The sequence below is a fragment of the Dermacentor variabilis genome, chromosome 8 (genome assembly GCF_050947875.1).
Source record: "Dermacentor variabilis isolate Ectoservices chromosome 8, ASM5094787v1, whole genome shotgun sequence".
Taxonomy (NCBI): Eukaryota; Metazoa; Arthropoda; class Arachnida; order Ixodida; family Ixodidae; genus Dermacentor; species Dermacentor variabilis.
This window is the reverse complement of record NC_134575.1, coordinates 123,177,115-123,195,652: the sequence shown is the minus strand read 5'-3', so window position 1 is coordinate 123,195,652 and position 18,538 is coordinate 123,177,115. Positions and strand designations below refer to the sequence as shown.

General features: G+C 50.5%; 1 protein-coding gene across 1 annotated transcript in view; it reads left to right on the top strand.

Annotated features, from left to right (window-relative positions):
• Positions 1 to 18,188, top strand: part of LOC142590569 (guanylate cyclase 32E-like) — a 154,508-nt gene extending 136,320 nt beyond the window's left edge. The window contains exons 21-23 of the mRNA XM_075702855.1: positions 137 to 235; positions 1,553 to 1,644; positions 17,017 to 18,188. Coding sequence (XP_075558970.1) covers positions 137 to 235; positions 1,553 to 1,644; positions 17,017 to 17,442 — 617 coding nt within the window. The 3' untranslated portion in view covers positions 17,443 to 18,188. The remainder of the gene's footprint in view (positions 1 to 136; positions 236 to 1,552; positions 1,645 to 17,016) is intronic.
• The last annotated feature ends 350 nt before the right edge of the window (positions 18,189 to 18,538 follow it).

The window sequence follows — 18,538 nt, the reverse complement described above, 5'->3', positions numbered from 1 at the left end:
AAGACCGATGCCCTTTAAGTTCTCGTTGAGCCCAGAGATAGGTTACAGTTGAATGACGCTGCTTCAACTACTTTCTGCCACTTTCGTGCTCGTCAGTCTCTGTGCTGCCAACCTCCGTCTTTCACATTTTGCGCAGGTCCCTGCGTAGCCGGTGTGGTGGGATTGAGGATGCCGAGGTACTGCCTCTTCGGCGACACCGTGAACACGGCCTCGCGGATGGAGTCTACCGGAGAAGGTGGTTCCTGCTTTCCGCCGGCTGTCTTGTTTCCTGAACCAGTTCGCTGCCGTGCGGCCGATTTGACGTGTTGATGGATAGTTCGGTACCTTCATGGGTATAAGGGGTTAATATAACTACTTTAGCAAGACGAAATTATGTAAATATTAAAAGTAATTATGGGGTTTTACGTGCCATAATGAAGACGTGACATTGAAGTACGTCGCACTGGGAGACGGCGGATTAATTTTGGCCACCTTCGGTTCATCAACGTGCACTCAACGCACGCTACACGAGCGTTCTTGAGTTCCACCGCTATCAGTAATTCTGGTCATCAGCGCAATGCCATATCCACTAAGCCACCGGGGCGGATCCTATAACGAGAAGAGCGTGGGCGCAGTACGAAAGGCAATGTTCCTGTCAAAGCTGCTTTCGTTGTTCCGCACTCTCAAGAACGCCCACCCGTGCATCACCCCTGATAGTTCCAAAGACGGTATGGCTTCTTCCGTAGAAACGGTGCAGCCTGTTTTCATGAACTCAGGTTCATGATAAGTTCTAGGTAACGGGACGCAAATGTAAAGAAATGAAGCGAATATATGTCGCTGTTTTCATTGCTTGACATGGCGCACTTTTAAGGGGACTCTTATATAGTAAGCGGAAAACAACAGCAAAGAAGCGAATTCGAGAGTCATCTATCTAGCGATGCTGATGTCTCGTTCCTCATTTCTTCTCTACTTTATAACTGCTCTCTTCTCACGCAGTACGACCTAGGTATTTATGCATACGTTTGCAAATGCGAATGTTGCTTGTGAACTTTGTGCATATGCTGAAATGCCCCTCTGAGAGCCTGAAAGCCGGTAAGGTGGTTCTTCTTCGTCTATGCAACCGGTCATCTTAGTTGTGTCGGTTTCGCCACCTCTAGTTTCTGCACTTTTTAGACATGTGCCCACTGCTGCAGTAGCCCTTCCTAGGCTGCAACATTTTCAAATCAATTGAACCTAACAAAGGGGAATCCTGATATATTCACGCAATTTCACCGTAAGAGAAAGATCGCAGCTGTGCCACTATCTTGATTAATACGCCAGTGATAGGACCATCCCATAGGGTTTTGTTAATCCGGCAATACTCTAGCGAGAAATACCGTTACGCGGACACGTTTGGCACTGCGGCAATAAATCTCTTCGCGGCATAGCAAGGATATCATTTAGAAACGTGGCTGGTGAATTCTTTCTGCCATGAACGCCCCACACAAATGTACGCGCACAAGTGTACTAGCGGGCAGCGTTGGTGTTCTCTCCACCAGCGTCTGTTGCAAGGCATCGTTTCCGAAATTCGCAGCCCTCAAGATTCACGTCAGCGAAGCGTGCAAGGACCTCCTGGAGAAACTTGGCGGCTACTACCTCGTCGAGCGGGGTCTTATACCAATCAAGGTATGCTATGGAGTAATTTCCGAAGACGCGGTCATCGAAAAACTCGCACTTCCTACCTCGTGCGCATACTTAGCCCACTCAGTGCTCCCCTTTCCTAGGAAAGGCATTCGTGCGCAGGCTTCTGGACTTACTCGTTCATTTCTTTTACTTCGTCTGTTCCGTTATTATCTAGACTTAAAGTCCTTTGTAAGCGCATACAAAAGTATCATAGCATCAAAACCCGCCCCATGTGGCTGTCGATTAATATTACGATGTAAAATTTTCTGGAAGTAAGTAAAAAACTGCATACAGGGGCATCTAACAGTCTGTCTTGAATTTATAAATGCATTTCGCAGTTTCCACTGTTTAGTGACTCACATTTTCAAGTTGTTTTTGCACTTTTGTGAGTTCTACTCTGCTCGAAGCTCTCTGACTTCTGCTGAATTTCGGAGGCTTTTGTAGAGCACGAGAGCATTCAGTGTTTTCCAGAGCGACTGGTGGATGTTTGGTGTCTTTCTCTTGTCTGTCTTGCCTTTCGCTGTTAGTGATTCCTCTGTCGCGTATTTGCCGCTCCTATTTCCATACCTTTTGAGGAGGGAAGGTGTCATGCACTTCCGGAAGCAGTTGCCAGACTTGTACATGACTCTTTAACGTACTTTGGTGGCGTTTTAGCCAAGATATAATAAGCTTGGCAAAATATACTACATTTTTCTCAAAATCGTGGAATGTGTCAGCGAAATTTAGCCATCATAGAATGATACGATTATTTTTGCTCGCTTACTACTTAGAAATATAACATATTTCAGCCATTGGTTGAATGTATGCACATTACGATATAGGTTACGTGGACATTTCCGTTGCGGGCTCCGAAATAACTTCAGGTGCGTTGGAGGAATGCAGTTGTAAACTTCGTATTGTACATAGTTCTCAGAAGTGTAGTCCGCTATTCAATAACAAGGAAGCAATGCTCTGTCTCGCATGACAATGAGACAACCAAAACGAACGGTGGCAATTCTCGCAGATATGTTGATATAAAAACAGCCCATAAAAACCATAAAGATAAGTAAACGTGCGCGAAAATGTTTCCTACTTGTCCTCTCTTAATCTCGTGTGCTCGCGTGCGCTTGGTTTGTTCACATAGATTTGTTGTTGTTTATTCTGGGTGGGGGAGAGGACTGCCGAGGGTGAGAGAGGGAAGGGGGTGCTTGGAGCGCTGGTGCACCCGACGCGGCATCACGGTAGGCGCATCACAACACGCAATCAATGATGCTGATATTTGAGATACTCAGATGTTAGTGCAAACATGATGTTCTTGGAGACAATACGTGTCACTGTGAAAAGGCGTCTCTGTAGCACACAGCTGCATGTGATACATTATAGTTTAGTTCATACTTAGCAGGCAACGCAGCGCAGGCTACGCAAGTTGCCGAGTATTATAAGTTTCTGCGTGCGTTTAGCAGTGCTGTTTTTTTTTTTTTGTCCTGCGGTGCTCTCTTACGGAATAACCGCTGCTTATCTCACGACTACAACATGTGCACGTGAGTTCACGTCCCAGTGCATCTTTCGGTATTCGATGAAATAAATTTGTGTCGCGCGTACGAGCGGTGAGCTGTCGCTGGTCATCTTAGAAACGTGTCAGACCAATAGTTTGGAGGAAAGAGGTTAAGGTCTGCGGTGCATTGATATTTTTTTGACATAAATGTGTTTGACTCAGTATTGCTTCAAATTACAATACGCATACTTGTATATTTCTTTCGTGTATAACGGTCTGTTTTTTATACCAATCCTAGGAGTGAAAGAAGCCTCGTAGCATTTTCTGCTTCGTACGAAAGTGAGTGTAAGTGAAATTGCGGATGTTTCTGTACATGACTTAGGCCGTCACTCTGTGTGTCTTCTCATTATCATTCGATGTTTTTATACGTTTCGTGCAAACCCTCTCATGGTCACAATCGGAGTGACGCAGGAGCTGGACTTGCATAAGATTCTTCCCGTGATTGACGTTGCAGGAGTTTGAAAATGCGCATTGCGCGCATGCCCATCTCACAATATCTAAAATACTGAATGTAAGGCTGTAGACAACTTGAATTTCACAGCCTTCTCTGAACAGATCACTGAATGCTGTTCCAGCAGCTGTAATGGCTGAGATAACCGATCAATGCACTCCAACCTAAAGCTGCACTAAAAAGCAATTTCAAGTTTGGCTGCATTAGTGAAAGCTTTCTGTGATACAAAACCCTTACTTTGAAAGGAAGTGCGGATTGGTGAGACAGAAAATAAAAAAAAACAGAAAGATGTATAATGACTGCAATCTCAATATAGCCATCGGGTATACTAACGGTTAATCAAGCAATGAGGTTTACATTACCCGCTAAAAGAACAAAAGTGTAAACTCCCTATCTGGTGAGACCTTTTCTGCTGTTTTAACCTGGACCAATCAAGAAATGTTATATTGAATATGCATTCACAGTCAAGAAACATTCAAAATGCAAGCATTTTTTTTCAGGTAAGATTCACTCCACCCAAGGCAGGAGAAAGCGATCTCAAAGAATACACCTAGCTGATGCCAAGCGCACTCAAAACTGCTTTTCGTGCTCCGATTTTATGTCGTCCAATTCACATGCATTTTAGCGCGCTTAGCATTATGTGGGAGCTTTACCGCTTTCTGGTTTGTCCGTTTGTACCTAACCGAGCCTTCATCACGGTGGCTCAGGTTTCTACCAGCTTGGGTCACTAGGTATGTGCTGGCTGCCGCCTTTCGACCAGGCGTGTATGTAACAAATTATGTGTAATTACCTACTTTCAATCGATTAGTTCTTTTCGTAATTCTGTAATTTAACGATTACCTTATTTAGTCGGTTACTCTTCCTGTAATTCAGCTACTTTCCCAGCAACCAATTACACGTAACCAGTTGCATTTTCGAAAAAACGAGCTACAACAAGCGACGCAGCTTTGAGCACTGAAATTTCGCGGGAACCACGGTCCAAAGCGATGAAAAAGTGTGCATTGGTTTGCACTATCACCGTCCTGCAGGAGGCGGTCCAATGTGTCGAATTGCGAAGAATACGAGCCTATATAAGCAGGCCACGTACATGAAAGTTGTGATTTTATATATCGTGTTTCGTCGTTTCAGTTGTCTGGTAGTTTATCCCGCAATCAGCATTATCCAGAAAATTTGCCAGTTTATTCCTAAAGTGAAGCATCGAAAGTGATACGAATGTTTGGCATTGAGGTGAAGGCGTCCAGAGCGCTGGCGTCGTGAAGAGCGCCGGCGGCGCCGTTGCAGGCGCCGCACCCCGATAGTGCACCTGACGAGACCGAACGAAGACTGTCGGCGTTTCTGGCAGCTGTTAAAGAATATATCAGTATTTAGATATAGCATGGCGCTTGCTAGCCGTTCCGCTCAGATCGCTAGATGCACCAAAGTGTGGTAATGCAAACTCAATGGGAGCGCTAATCTCTGCATGTACAACACTCATTCCAGAAGCAGTGGCCAGAACGCTGTGCCCTAGCCAAGGCACAGCCGATTGAGCGAATCGTGACGGTGCGCCCACTTACTTGGTTTTGTCGGTCTAGCAGCCAAACGCACTGCGCGCGTCTCTGGAGACATTCTAACTCTCCACGCGAGGGCGGCGCGAGCGCGTCAAAACCGTTAGATTACGACGGCGACATCGGCGACGTCGTGAATGCGCTTCACGCATTCATATAATTGCGATATACCAATAAAACCAACTAGCACAGCTCCAACGTGTGGCGCAGGATGCAGTCGCTCGACAACGCATTTAGTTACCCCAAGCTATACTCGCTGTTTTACGCTACCGTTGCAAATTGTCGTAAACGAATTCTCCATTGCGAGCATACCGTGGGAAACTATTCGGCCGCACGTGCAACTAAATATGTGTTCCAGCTGGGTATGCGAATCTGCCACACGACACTGCCAACGAGGCAGATTTGTACACGCTAATAAACAAAAAAATGTTACCGATTAATACGACAATCACTTCTTTCAAAAATATAATTGATAATGTTTAATATAATAATATTTGGGGTTTTACGTGCCAAAACCACTTTTTGATTATGAGGCACGCCGTAGTGGAGGACTCCGGAAATTTTGACCACCTGGGGTTCTTTAACGTGCACCTAAATCTAAGCACACGGGTGTTTTCGCATTTCGCCTCCATCGAAATGCTGCCGCCGTGGCCGGGATTCGATCCCGCGACCTCGTGCTCAGCAGTCCAACACCATAGCCACTGAGCAACCACGGCGGGTTTGATAATGTTTACCATTATCTACTGCCCCATGAACACATTTGAGCAAACACTAAACAGTAATCTACAATGTTGCGTTACGTTCCTCTCCATTTTATTAATACTGCACAAATGCAGTGAACAGTACGAACTGGTCTCGATCTTTCAATGCGTCTTTTGCAGCCGCTCACATATTGTTTATCTTCACTAAGAATTGCTTTCCAACTATGTCTTCTTCTCTCGTTTTCTTGTGAACACGACTATTGCCACACTGAAAACTCGCTCAGTGTGCTCGCTGAAGAGAATGTGTGTCCCGATCCGCCCTGGACTCGTGAACAAGGGAGGGCTCGAGGCACCCTCCGTTAAATGAACGCTCCGCAGCGGGGTGGTGCTGAACGATGACTGACAGCCGAGCAGCTGCGCTCGTCGGTGTTTATTGCGGTGCGGTGACCAATGTTGCCTACCGATCCTGGCAGGCCCCCAAGCCGGCGGGCCAACGAAGATTATACCCGAGGAAGGCGTCACATGCTTGTCACACCCCCTTACCTCCAGTTTTTTTTTTGTCGACAACAAATGTCCTGGTTCACAGTAAGGGGCTCTGCCTCCACCCTAGCTGGGTCGACGGTGCCTGCTACCCAGGCGAATAACGCTCGGGTGGCCTCCGCCGTCGAGTACTCCGCCTGGGCACCGGTGTTGATAGGCCGGGTGTCGCAACGCTGGGTGCTGCCTGAGACAACCTCGCTCCATCTAGAGGGTCCGCAGCGGTCGGCCTTGTGAGTGGTGCCTGGCTCGACACCGGCCCAACGGGCGCCGCACCACTTGCAACGCTTGCCGCTTCCGAGGTGGGTGGTGCTCCGCTTGAAGCGACTGGTGCTGCCGCTAGTCCTCCTGTGGGCTGGAACTCGGAAGTGGCAGTCGAGTGTGCTGGCCAGATCACGAGGCGAGGCCTGGCATGGTCGGCGTGTCTGTGACACGCCGCCCCGCCTGACATGCGGACGAGCAGCGATGAGGCGCTGGCACAAGACACCATTTGTCTGGCGGACCAGGGTGGGCTAGGACGAAATTTCCTGGCGAACACTGGAGCTCCAGACTCTGGCAAAGGCCCGGAACGGCACCCTCGGTCAGCAGCCAAGTTCTGCTTCAGCTGCTTCAGGAGCACTGTGGATCGGAGGTCCGGAGGCAAGACGTCCAAGTGTGTCTTGACCATCCGACCCAGCAGGAGCTCACAGGGGGCACGGCCAGTGACATCGTGGGGCGTAGTCTGGTGCTGAAACAGTATCCGGGCAATCTGCGTCCGGAAATACCCAGCCTTGCTCTTCTTGAGCTCGTCCTCGATGGCTTGCACCACCCGCTCAGCTGCACCATTTGAAGCAGGGTGGTACCATCATACGGCGGATTCCGTTGTCCGTCAGCCAGGCCACGTACTCTGTGCTGGCGAAAGCAAGACCATTGTCGGACACGATCACGTCCGGCAACCCCTGGGCGGCGAAGACCTGTCGCAGCGCTGCAATGGTCGCGCCTGCTGATGAAGTGGTGACACGTAAACCTCCACCCACTTCGAAAAGGCGTCCACCACCACCAGGAAGTGATGGCCTTTGAAGAGGCCCCCAAAATCCACATGTAGGCGGGACCAGGGTCTCTGTGGGAACGGCCAGGGGGTGATTTCCACATCACGTGAGGCCCGCTGATGCTCCTGGCAGATTTGGCAGCTCTGCGCCATGTGAGCTATGTTCTGGTCCAGGCCAGGCCACCAAACATGGGACCGGGCCACCATAAGGGTCTTTTCCACGCCAGGATTACCCGCGTACAGCAACTGCAGAACTCTGGACCGGAGACTTCGTGGTATCACCACCCTGGAAACCCACAGTAGACAGCCCTGCTGCAAGCTCAGCTCGGCGGCCTTGTGGCTATAGGCCTGCTGGACCAATTCCTCTCCACGGGACACCGCCTTGACCACCTGAGACAGGACTCGATCCCGGCTGGTCGCTTGCGATACCGCAGATCTGGAGAGCACCTCCGGATACGCGTGCTCCAGCATGAACACTTCAGAAGGTTCCGGAACAACATAAGGCACCTCTGGCAGGGGCAGGCGGCTCAGGGCATCAGCAGGTCCCAGGTCCTTTCTCGGACGGTAAACCAGCTGGTAACTGTAAGCTGCCAGCCTCAAGGCCAAGCGTACCACTCGAGGTGATGTTTGCACGGGAAGTGCCTTGTCTGGCTCCAGCAGCCCCAACAGCGGCTTGTGGTCCCTGACTGCCTCGAACTTCCAGCCCCACAGATACTGGTGGAAGTGTTCGACACCGAACATGAGGGCCAAACCTTCCTTGTCCAGCTAGCTGTAACGTTGCTCTGCAGCATAAAGCCGACGAGAAGCAAACGACACAGGGCGTTCCTGTCCATCCTTATCCCGGTGTGCCAGGACGGTTCCGACGCCGTATGGCGACGCATCTACGGTCAGTACGACAGGCTTAGCAGGATCAAAATGTCCCAGCACTGGAGCCTTTGTGATTAGCTCCTTGCTTCGCTGGAAGGCCCGGTCCTGCTCCTTCTTCCTGATCCATTGCTGACCATCTCGAAGTACAACATGGAGCGGCTGTAGGTGCTCCGACAGGTTCGGCAGGAAACTCCTGCAGAAGTTGATGAGGCCGAGGTAGCTCTGAAGCTCCTTCTTGTTCTGGGGCTTAGGCGCCTTGAGCACAGCATCAACTTTGCGGGGAGCCGGGGCTAGGCCAGCCTGGGAAATGACGTGCCTCAAGTACTCAACATGGGGTGCCAGGAAAATGGACTTTTCCAGCTTGAGCTTGAGACCGGCGTCCTGCAGTCGTGCCAGGACGTTGTGCAGGTTCTGTAGGCGGTCCCCGTCGTCACTGCCGTTAACCAGGATGTCATCCAAGTACACCACCACGTGCCTCATGCCCCTGAAGAGGTTGTCCATCTCCCTCTGAAATATGGCGGGGGCTGAGGCCACGCCAAACCGTAAGCGCGTGTACTGGAAGAGCACTAAGGTTGTCGATATTTTGACATACTTCCGGTAGGCATCCTGGACCACCAGCTGCTGGTAAGCATCTCTGAGGTCGCGCTTGGTGAACTTCTGTCCACCGGACCACGCTGATCAGAGATCTTCAATCCGGGGCAACGGGTACTTCTCGACGCTCGCGAGGGGGTTTATGGTAACCTTTAAATATCCGCAGATCCTGACACAGCCGTCTCGCTTGAGGACTGGTACGATGGGAGCGGATCATTCAGACGTCTTGACGGGAACCAGGATGCCCTCTCGCTACAACCGTTGCAGCTCCTGGGTGACCCCGTCCTTCAGGGCGAACGTCAGTGGGCGAGGCTTGAAAAAACGTGGCCCGGCTCCCTCTGGTACATAGATGCCTGCCGTCATGCCGGCGAATGTGCCCACCCCTGGCTGGAACAGGGACTTGAACTTGGTCAGGAGGCTGGGGACGTCTTTCACCGCATGCAGGCTGGCTTCCTGGTACTCTGGCAGACGAACGCCCAGTGCATGAATCCAGTTTCGGCCCAGCAGTGTCGGCGACGATCCCTTGGTTAAGTACAGGGGAAGGGTTGCCTCCCTGTCGCCAAAGCGAACGCTGACTTGTGCCTGACCCTAAACCTGGGAGAGCGGCCCGGAGTAGCTGCACAGCATCACACCCGAAGCCTCGACGGATACGCCGGGAAAGGTACGCTTGAAGCGTTTCCCGGGCATCACAGACACGCTGGCCCCTGTGTCCAGCTCCATGAAAATGGTGTGCCCTCAGATTTCAACGGTCAGCATGTACGGCGGCGCCGACGACGGTACAAAGCCTGTGTGCCACATGTCGAAAATCGGCGGGTCCTCGGCCACGACGTGGAGCCTGGCCGCGGAAGAACTTGAGCCTGCTACAGCACGCCCCCGCCGCGTACCCTTGGGACGGCTACCCTGGCCGCGGGCTTGTGTGGTACCTGGGCTTGAACCAGGCTGCTGCTTCTGTTTGCTGTTCGTCCTCCCCTTCTACATACCCGTGCCAGGTGCCCAGTTTTCCCGCACGTGAAGCATTGTGCTTGAGAGAACTGGCACTGTGAGGGGGAGTGGGCACCACCACAGCGACCACAGATACTGCCCTTTGTCGCCAACTTGTTGACCACCGCTTTCGCCGACGGTGAGCCAGTCACACGCGCAATCTCGCCGGAGTCCTTGGCGGCAGCTTCCATTGCCAGCGCTGCCTTCACGGCGTCGTCCTGCGAGGGGTCGGGACGCTCCGTGAGTCGCGTCTGCATGGCGGGGTTGTTGATGCCGCAGAGGAAATGGTCCCAGAGCAGCGACTCCAACTGGTCCCCGAAAACGCAGGCACTCGCTAACCCTCGTAGCTCAGCAACGAACTGCCCGAAAATCTTTCCTTCCCGGCGGCTCCGGTTGTTGAAGCGGAAATGCTCCATTAGTGTGGACGGTGCTGGGTTGAAATACGAGCGCAGTATGGCGAGCAGCTCACCCAGCGTCTTGACATGCGGCGTGGCTGGCTGGAGAAGGTCGAGCAAGAGACTGAAGATGGTGGTCCCGCAGCTGGCCAGGAAAATGTCCCGCTGTTTAACCTCGGGTGTGTCGTTAGCCCGAAGAACACGTGGACGCGTTCCTCGTAAACTGGCCAGGCGGACCCATCTCACTCGAACGGCTCGAGCCTTCCGTGCAGCGGCATGGCGCCCGCAACGGGAGGGGGGGGAGGGGGGTTTCACCGCTCGCGTCGGCGTGGGACGATCCGTGGGTACTCGTCGCCAGCCCCGTCGCCAGTGTCACGATCCGCCCCTGGCTCATGAACAAGGGAGGACTCGAGGCACCCTCCGTTAGACGGACGCTCCGCAGCGTGGCGGTGCTGAATGATGACTGACCGCCGAGCAGCTGTGCCCGTCGGTGTCTATTGCAGTGCGGTGACCAATATTGCCTACCGATCCTGGCAGGCCACCAAGCCTGGCGGGTCAACGAAGATTATACCCGAGGAAGGCGTCACATGCTTGTCACACTGTGTTGTAACGTACAAACACATTGCTCACAAGATTGTGGTTTTATGATGCCAGGATGCTGAGATCTGGGTCGTATGTGAACATAAGCGCTTCGTTGCTACTGTGGCTAGGGGAATGCGTTCCCGATAAGGGCAATGAAAAAAAAATCTCCTACCATTACGATACACCCTAATGCGAAACTTGAGCGCAGCTCTAACGTGTTTTCATATCGCTATACATTGGCTGGTGCGGACAAACTGTCTCGCGCGGCACGTTGCGAACGGAGTGTGGTATGGAACGACTGTCTCACTAATCTGAATATCGCTAGAGGCTGCGCGTGGGTGTTGCGTGGGCGCGATTCACAGCAGCCACCGTCGACAGACCTCCCAGACGACGCGCGCTACTCTGGCGCCGCCTCGTAGCCATCGTCCCTGCACTACGCATTTCTTCTCGCCCCCTCGCCATACCCTCCACTTTTGCTTTTCGCCTCGTGATTCCGCCGCACGCTCCTCCTTCGCTTTCCTTTTTGTGTCTTTGATTTCCCGCTGCGCTCCGCGTTCACTCTTTCATCCTTCGCTGTGGTCGTTCGCTCGATTACACCGACGCCGATGCTCGCTGCAGGAACGGGCACCTAAGAGCTGCGTTTTAAAACTCAAACATCGCCCATAAATGATTCCCTGTCATCAATGTCCGAAGTGATCGCCGCTATGTACGACCGCCGCTTAAATTTTCAGGCCAATATCTGGTGCACTTCCTCCAGGTATCCTTTACTCGTTAACCATTTACCTTAATGGACTAATTGTAACAGACGCCAGGGTTCCTTGAAGATAGGGTGACAAATCTGTAATATTAGTCGATATAGAGCTGCATAATATTCACCCTAACATACTGTTCACGTGTTACAAAAGCAAAAATACGTGTATAGGGGTAACGTAAAATCAAAGCAGAGAGACACATATGCATTTAACTGCCCTGAACTCCTGCCTGATCATATAAGTCACAGAATGCGCTAAGCAAAGAATTCAGTATCACCTCCTACCGCCAATGAAGGCTGCTCAAAAGCACTTCCAGGGTATATATATATATATATATATATATATATATATATATATATATATATATATATATATATATATATATATATATATATATATATATATATATATATGTAGTAGAGAGAGAGAGAGAGAGCGATAAATCAGTGTAATATAAGTTAAAAGCTAACCAACACAGGTGCGCAAATTCGCAAGTGTGCCGTGTTCAGCTGATGGAGGCGTAACTGCAGGACATCGATTGCGCAAAGGAGGTGACCCTCATCCATGCTTTTATCGCCTTGGGGAATAGTTCCCAAGGAATTTAGCTTTTGAAAGCAGCGTCGCCTATTGTAGCTTGTTTTGTCAAAAGTGTAACTGGTTACGTGTAATTGGTTACTGACAAAAGTAATTGAATTACAGGGAACGTTACTGTGTAAAAACACTCGTTAAAGTACAACATTAGGAAAATAAGTAATTGAGTACAAGTTATTAATTGTGTGTAATTCGTTACGCACAAGTCTGCTGCAAGGGCACGATAACACTTGCAGGGTGCGACATGTGCGTCATTGTTAACCAAGCGCCCGACCTCCAATTTTAATGCGAACAGCATTCTTTGCCTACTTCAGTCGTTTAAAATCTATCTATCTATCTTGCTATCTATCTCTCAATCTATCTAGCTTCTTACAGGGACCCAGTAGCCCAAATCGTCTACCTGCTTGGGCCACTAGGTGTGGGGTACTGGTTGTGATGCCATCTTGGTCGTTTCACTGCTATTGTAGCTTCGTGATATTGCAGCGAAACTAGGTAGTTCCCCTTGGATAGCGCCCGTGTGTAGACGCAAAATCCTCAAGATAGTGCAATACCGGGCTGACCTGCGGCGGAGGTGCAGTCCGCCTTTTAGAGGCCCACATACACAGCTTCGCTGGTCATCCTTCCTCACAGAGTGAAAGAACACCGAGTTTCTTGATGCCGCCATGCCTCGTCGTCACGCCTTCTACCCCGACCTAGTGGTCCAAGGTGTCTAATCTTTGTGATGCCATTGTGGTCGTTGCCTCACGGTCGTTCCAGTTTTGTAATCTGAAACTCGTCCTGCCGTCGTCGTCATGTCATCTTCGTCTTACGCTCATCATGCATTCGTTATCATACCACTATAGTGATGCCGTCGTGGTTGTTCAATCACCTTTATTTCAGTTGCGTTATCTGACTGCCTTCATGTTGCCGTCGTCACACTTTCTACTTCGAACCTGGCAGTCCGGAGGGCCCGCGAGAGGGCCGCCAGGTTTGACATGATGGTACCCGAGTAAGCCCTAGCCAGGTGGCGTTGAGTTTACTCGCGTCTCTTGTGGACCGAATAAAGTTGTTTCACTCACTCACTCGACCTACTGGTCCAAGTTGTCTGGTAGCTTGGACCACTATGTATGTGTTCAGGGTAGTGCTGCCATCGTAGCAGTGCATCATTCTAGCAATTGCATCATTAGCAGTCGTCATTCTAGCTTTGTCATATGACCCTCATCAGGCTGTCGTCGTCACGCGGTCATTTTGTCATTGTCATCGCTTTAGTAACGTCATCCTAATGTCGTCATGCCACCGTCGTTATACTGCCTTCGTCGTTCTATCAAGGTCAATATTTCTCAGTCCTTCCATTGTAACCGTACTGTCGTAATTCAATCGTGATTATGCCGCCTTTGTCATGCCACCATCGTCAGACAGTCGCTATCACGCTTTCATTCTCAGATTTCATATCAGATTTCATTGTCGTCATGACGTAGTCGTTGTCGTCTCATCATCGTCACTCCAGCTTGGTCGTCCGTCTCTCGTCATGCCATCGTCGTCATACAGATTTCGGGATACAGTCATCGAAACGCCATTGACATCACACACTCGTCATCCAATTGTCCTCATGCCGTGGTCATGCTATCCTCCTCACTGCAGTATCGTCACTGCATCGTCGTCCAACATGTTGTGTCGGCAGAGGGAGGCGTAGGCTTCAAGAAACGGCTTTATTTAGCGTACTGCATACTGGCAACCAAGGTAACATTTCTATGTAAATGAGGGGCAGGGTACTTTTACTAGTACAAATGTGAATAATGCCCACCATTCGCCATGAAGACGCGTAAACCCGCAAAAGAGAATTGAAATAGCGTGTATCTCACAGTATCAATTGTATAACGTGTACACCTGTGAGATACACCTTTTCTTTACTTGGCAAACGAAGAACCACATCAAACGGACTCGCGCATGAAAGATGTTCAGGAAGAACCTTGCAAAAACAAGTTAGTAAGTGAAAGTGCCAAATAAAGATTTCTAGTAGCGTTTTCCGAATTAGCTCTGGAAGAATTATAGAGAAATACATATTTGGGGAACAGTCACAGTTCTTTGGCATCCCTCGTTTACTGCTCTACCAAGTGCCAAAACCGATTCGTGTTGTTATTTGGGAAGTTGCGTAACGATTCGTGGTCCCAAGTCGCGTACAACCGCGTAGAGCACAGGACGCTGTGGGGTTCTAGACGTACTGAGGCCGCCGCGGAAGGTCAGAAAAACACGCCCATTAGCACAGCAGGGAAGTGGACACGTCAACCGGTTCGATTCGTTACTCCAGAAACGTCATTCAACACACGGAATTATCCTCTACTTCCGGTGGCGTTTTCTCTACTTCTTTCTTAAATAAAAAGATATAGATCCATAAATATTTTCACGAACAATTTTGGCTTTTCCTCTCTGTTTGGCTGTTGCCGTGGCTTTCTCCCTTAGTAGATCGCTTAATTTCTCATCTCCTTGCGACTCTTGTTTCCAGTTGCCAGTTTTGCACGAAACGTGCTGTACAATTAGGGAAAAACCAGACGAGGTAACGGGTGACAGTCATATTGCTTATGAGTTTAGCGGTTATTGCAGGGTCTGATGATGGACGCTGTCTCGCAATATCTAATTTTCCACCTTATCGAACCCATATCGCGGATATATGGTTCCGAAGATCTACCAGCGTCGCGGCGAGCCGTCACTTGAGGAAATAATGAAGCAAAAAGAAAAGTTAAACGCAACTGACAGTTTCTGCGGCAACAACTCGCTCCACAAGCGTACAGACCAGCTGACTACGAACCAAGTCCATTTCCTGGCCTCTGGATCAGTCTAAATAAGGAAGGTTGAACTAACGAAGCTACAACGATGCGCGTGATCGTGGAATAGATGGTCAGGTAAAAATTTTGTTAGGCATTATGAAGAAAATAAACTATTATAGTTACAACAATAAACTACGCATTGCCGGCTGCAACAGATGGTGACAACTGAATTCATCGTGAGTTAGTAGCGCGAGCACCGAATCGATGAGAAAAGTGGTCTCCACGCCCCAGGAGATGCCGATAAGTACCGCCATCCAAAAGGAGTGGAAAAATTGACAACCATTCCCCTCTGTGAAGATGGAATGGCAGCGAAAGCTGACGACAGTCAAAGCTCTCAAACGAAAAGCAAGATGTTTCACCTCCGCTGCGGGTCGGCCTGAAGATAACGCAATATCGGGCCGACCCGCGGCGGAAGTGAAGCAGGCGTTAAGCACCCTGCATACGTGGGCCTATCCGAAGATAGTGAAACACCTGGCCGACCGCCGGCGGTGGTGAAGCAGTAGGCCATTCCAAAGATATTCCAATACCAGGACCACCCGCGACGGAGGTGAAGCAGGCGTTAAGCGCTCGCCATACGTGGGTCGATTCCGAAGGTAGTGCAATGCTGGGCCGACCTCCGGTGGAGGTGAAGCAGGCATTAAGATCTCCCCATACGTAGGCCGATTCTGAAGATATTGCAATGCCGGGCCGACTACCGGCGAAGGTGAAGCAGGCATTAGGAACTCCCCATACGTAGACCGATTCCAAAGATATTGCAATACCAGGCCTACCCGCGGCGAAGGTGAAGAAGGCGTTACGCACTCCTCATACGTGGGCCGATCCCGAAGACTCCGAAGGGCGCATTATAAGTTCCCGAGTCCAAAGGAGTATGTGCAATTGATCTTGGACCCTTTCTTCACTATCACCAGGATCGGCCCACATGATGATTTTTTCAGTTAACGGACGCCGAAAAAAACTACAGAAGTTAGTAATACACTGCTTTCGCTGTAAAAGGCGGCAAAATGTTGACCGCCAAGTAAATTGATTTGTCGGCGCTTCAGGAATGCGTGTGAGGAGTGGTGGCGTGGGTTGATAAGGGGGGTGCCGCTTAAATTCAGGGGGGGGGGGGGGGGCGGGCCCTCCCTTGGGTACGTGCCTGCTGCCGGGCAGACATGGGCCACTGGGTATGAGCCCGAATAAGCGACTTGCTGCTGGCGGTTGTCTGACCTAGTAGAAAACTTGGGTCACTGGAGATGGGTGCCTGAACTTATACTCCGCTATTACATAACATAAATACACTAATTAAGATGTCTCCCAATTATCAATTTGCCACGAAGAAATTACATGTGCGCCACCATTTGAATTCTAGTCGCACTAACGTAGATAATCATCCCTAAATGACGTGTTCATTCCGACTTTTCTTTTCACGTAGAATGTACGCTGTGGCATTTCTGGTCAGGTCAAGATGGACGAAGTGCAGCTCTTAAGGTGCTTGGCAAATATATTATTGAAGAGATTTTTTACCTAAACCGTGACGAAGAAACACGTTTTGATTTCCTGGGATAGTATTCGGAAGATTGCGCAAACATAGAATGCCAGCAGAAGAGTGTTAAGCCGAGACGGGAAATAGAGCTTTGAGACATTGGGGTGCCCTGTTTTGTACTAGAGTATCTATCTTGATCTGCTCATGGTGTACGTTCTCCAGCCAACACAGTAGTTTATTACAAACGTGAACGTGCCTGTGTCGTGATTGAAACGATTAGTAATGATCGTAGAGCAGCCTCAGACTCTAACCAGCGTTTCAAAGAAGGGAGTTATCTTCATCGCGTCCCCTGTCTGAAATGTTGGAGTCAGCACGACGCTAATGATGCTCGGCCAGGTTCATCACTTTAAATTTGCATCATCCTCTGAGTCTCTTCTTCTTGTGTTCTCATTCTTCTCATGGCACGCTGCCAGCGTCTTGAAGTATATATTTCACCTTTGTCGCTCTCTCTCGTCTGCAACTTAAAGGGCGTACAGTGGACGTATGCTCGACGCAGGGCAAAGGAGAGATGCGAACGTTCTGGCTTGTGGGCAAGGAAGGCGGAGAGCTACCGGAGCCCCCAGCTCCCGTTGCGCCGGGAACAGGCAGCTCGGCGGCGTCGCTGGCCGATGCCGCCAGCACTGGCAGCACCAAACCGCAGGCGGTCCGAGACGAGCTGCTGGCAACCCTGTGTGGACGCGGCGTCGTGAGCGACGAGGCGAGCTGCTTGCTGGCAGACGGCCTTCACGACAACAACGCCAGCAGCAGCCCGCGCCGCTACGTCGCTACCGCAGCGCACAATGGCAGCTGCCTGAGCCTCTTCCACGAGTGCAAGCGTAGTCTTCTCAAAGAGCTGCGCAGGGACTACTGCACCAGGCCGACTGGCTACCGATCGGCCCCGGTCATCGTCTGCCGAGACAGACCGGCCGTCGAACCCTGCTGAGTTGGCACGGCCGGTGCAAAACGCGCGTTGGTCAGTGTGTGCGTGTGTGTGTACACGTGTTCGTGGGTCCAGCGAGTACGACTGCCATACCCGCAATCGCTGCTGCTGCATTCCGAGACAGAGACGCCGAACAGCGGTGCAGGCCATCACTGAGAAACCCACCGCGTGCCGGACATGCGCTGTCGCATACGGTGGTTGACAAGTATGCCTAGTGGGACCTAACGCCACGAAACGTTGCATTTTGCTTCGCTGTCGGCCTAAATGACGTCCGAAACGCCTCACGGCGAAGCCTTAGCGAACGCGTAAGGCTTGTATTCTAGTGGCACCGAATGCACGCGGTGGTATCCAGTGTGCGCGTCGTAACTAATGGGAGGCGCATGACTTTTCTCGCTGTAAATGACTTTCTTCGTCTCCTATTGTTTTCGTCCCCTTACAAAAATGCTGCAACCCTAGCGGCGAACTTATTATATGCGAGGAGCTCTATGGGCCACGTCCGAGTGAGAAAAGTGACAACGTTCGTTGGCGTGCGAATAAATAAGTCTGGTCAAGCAGTTGAGAAACACCACATTCGTCGAGCAGTGCACCGTCTAGTAAGACAGCGGCGAGGCATTGAATTTGTGGAATAAATCAAGTCCCCAATTCTTTCGTGACTTACACCACGCGATTAGAAGACGAAGGAGAAAAAGAGGAAGCGCACATTCGCCCTTCACTGGAGTTCAGAAGGCAGGAGATGTGTTAGCAAACAGGAAATCTCCCTGAAAATCTTTTTTTTATTCCTGCTTCTGAAAAAAAAAGGTTTACAATGCGCATCTGTGTTGTGACTTCTCCGAAGCATTGAAGGTCAACTGCAACAAAATTTCGCTTTGGCTAAGTTTGATTTAAATGAGTAGTATGCACCACTGAACCATTCTTGGCAAAGCCGGAGAGCTGCTAAGTGTATAGCTTTTCTTTTGTTAGCAACCTTGAAACAGCGCCTAAGCAGACGATGCGAGCACCTGGCGGTGTCGCTATGACGTAAATTCCAGCACGCGGCGTACGCGATTTCTCAGCGCGCCACAGCCAGCAGGTATGCCCGAGTGCTCTCCTCCTGAGCATG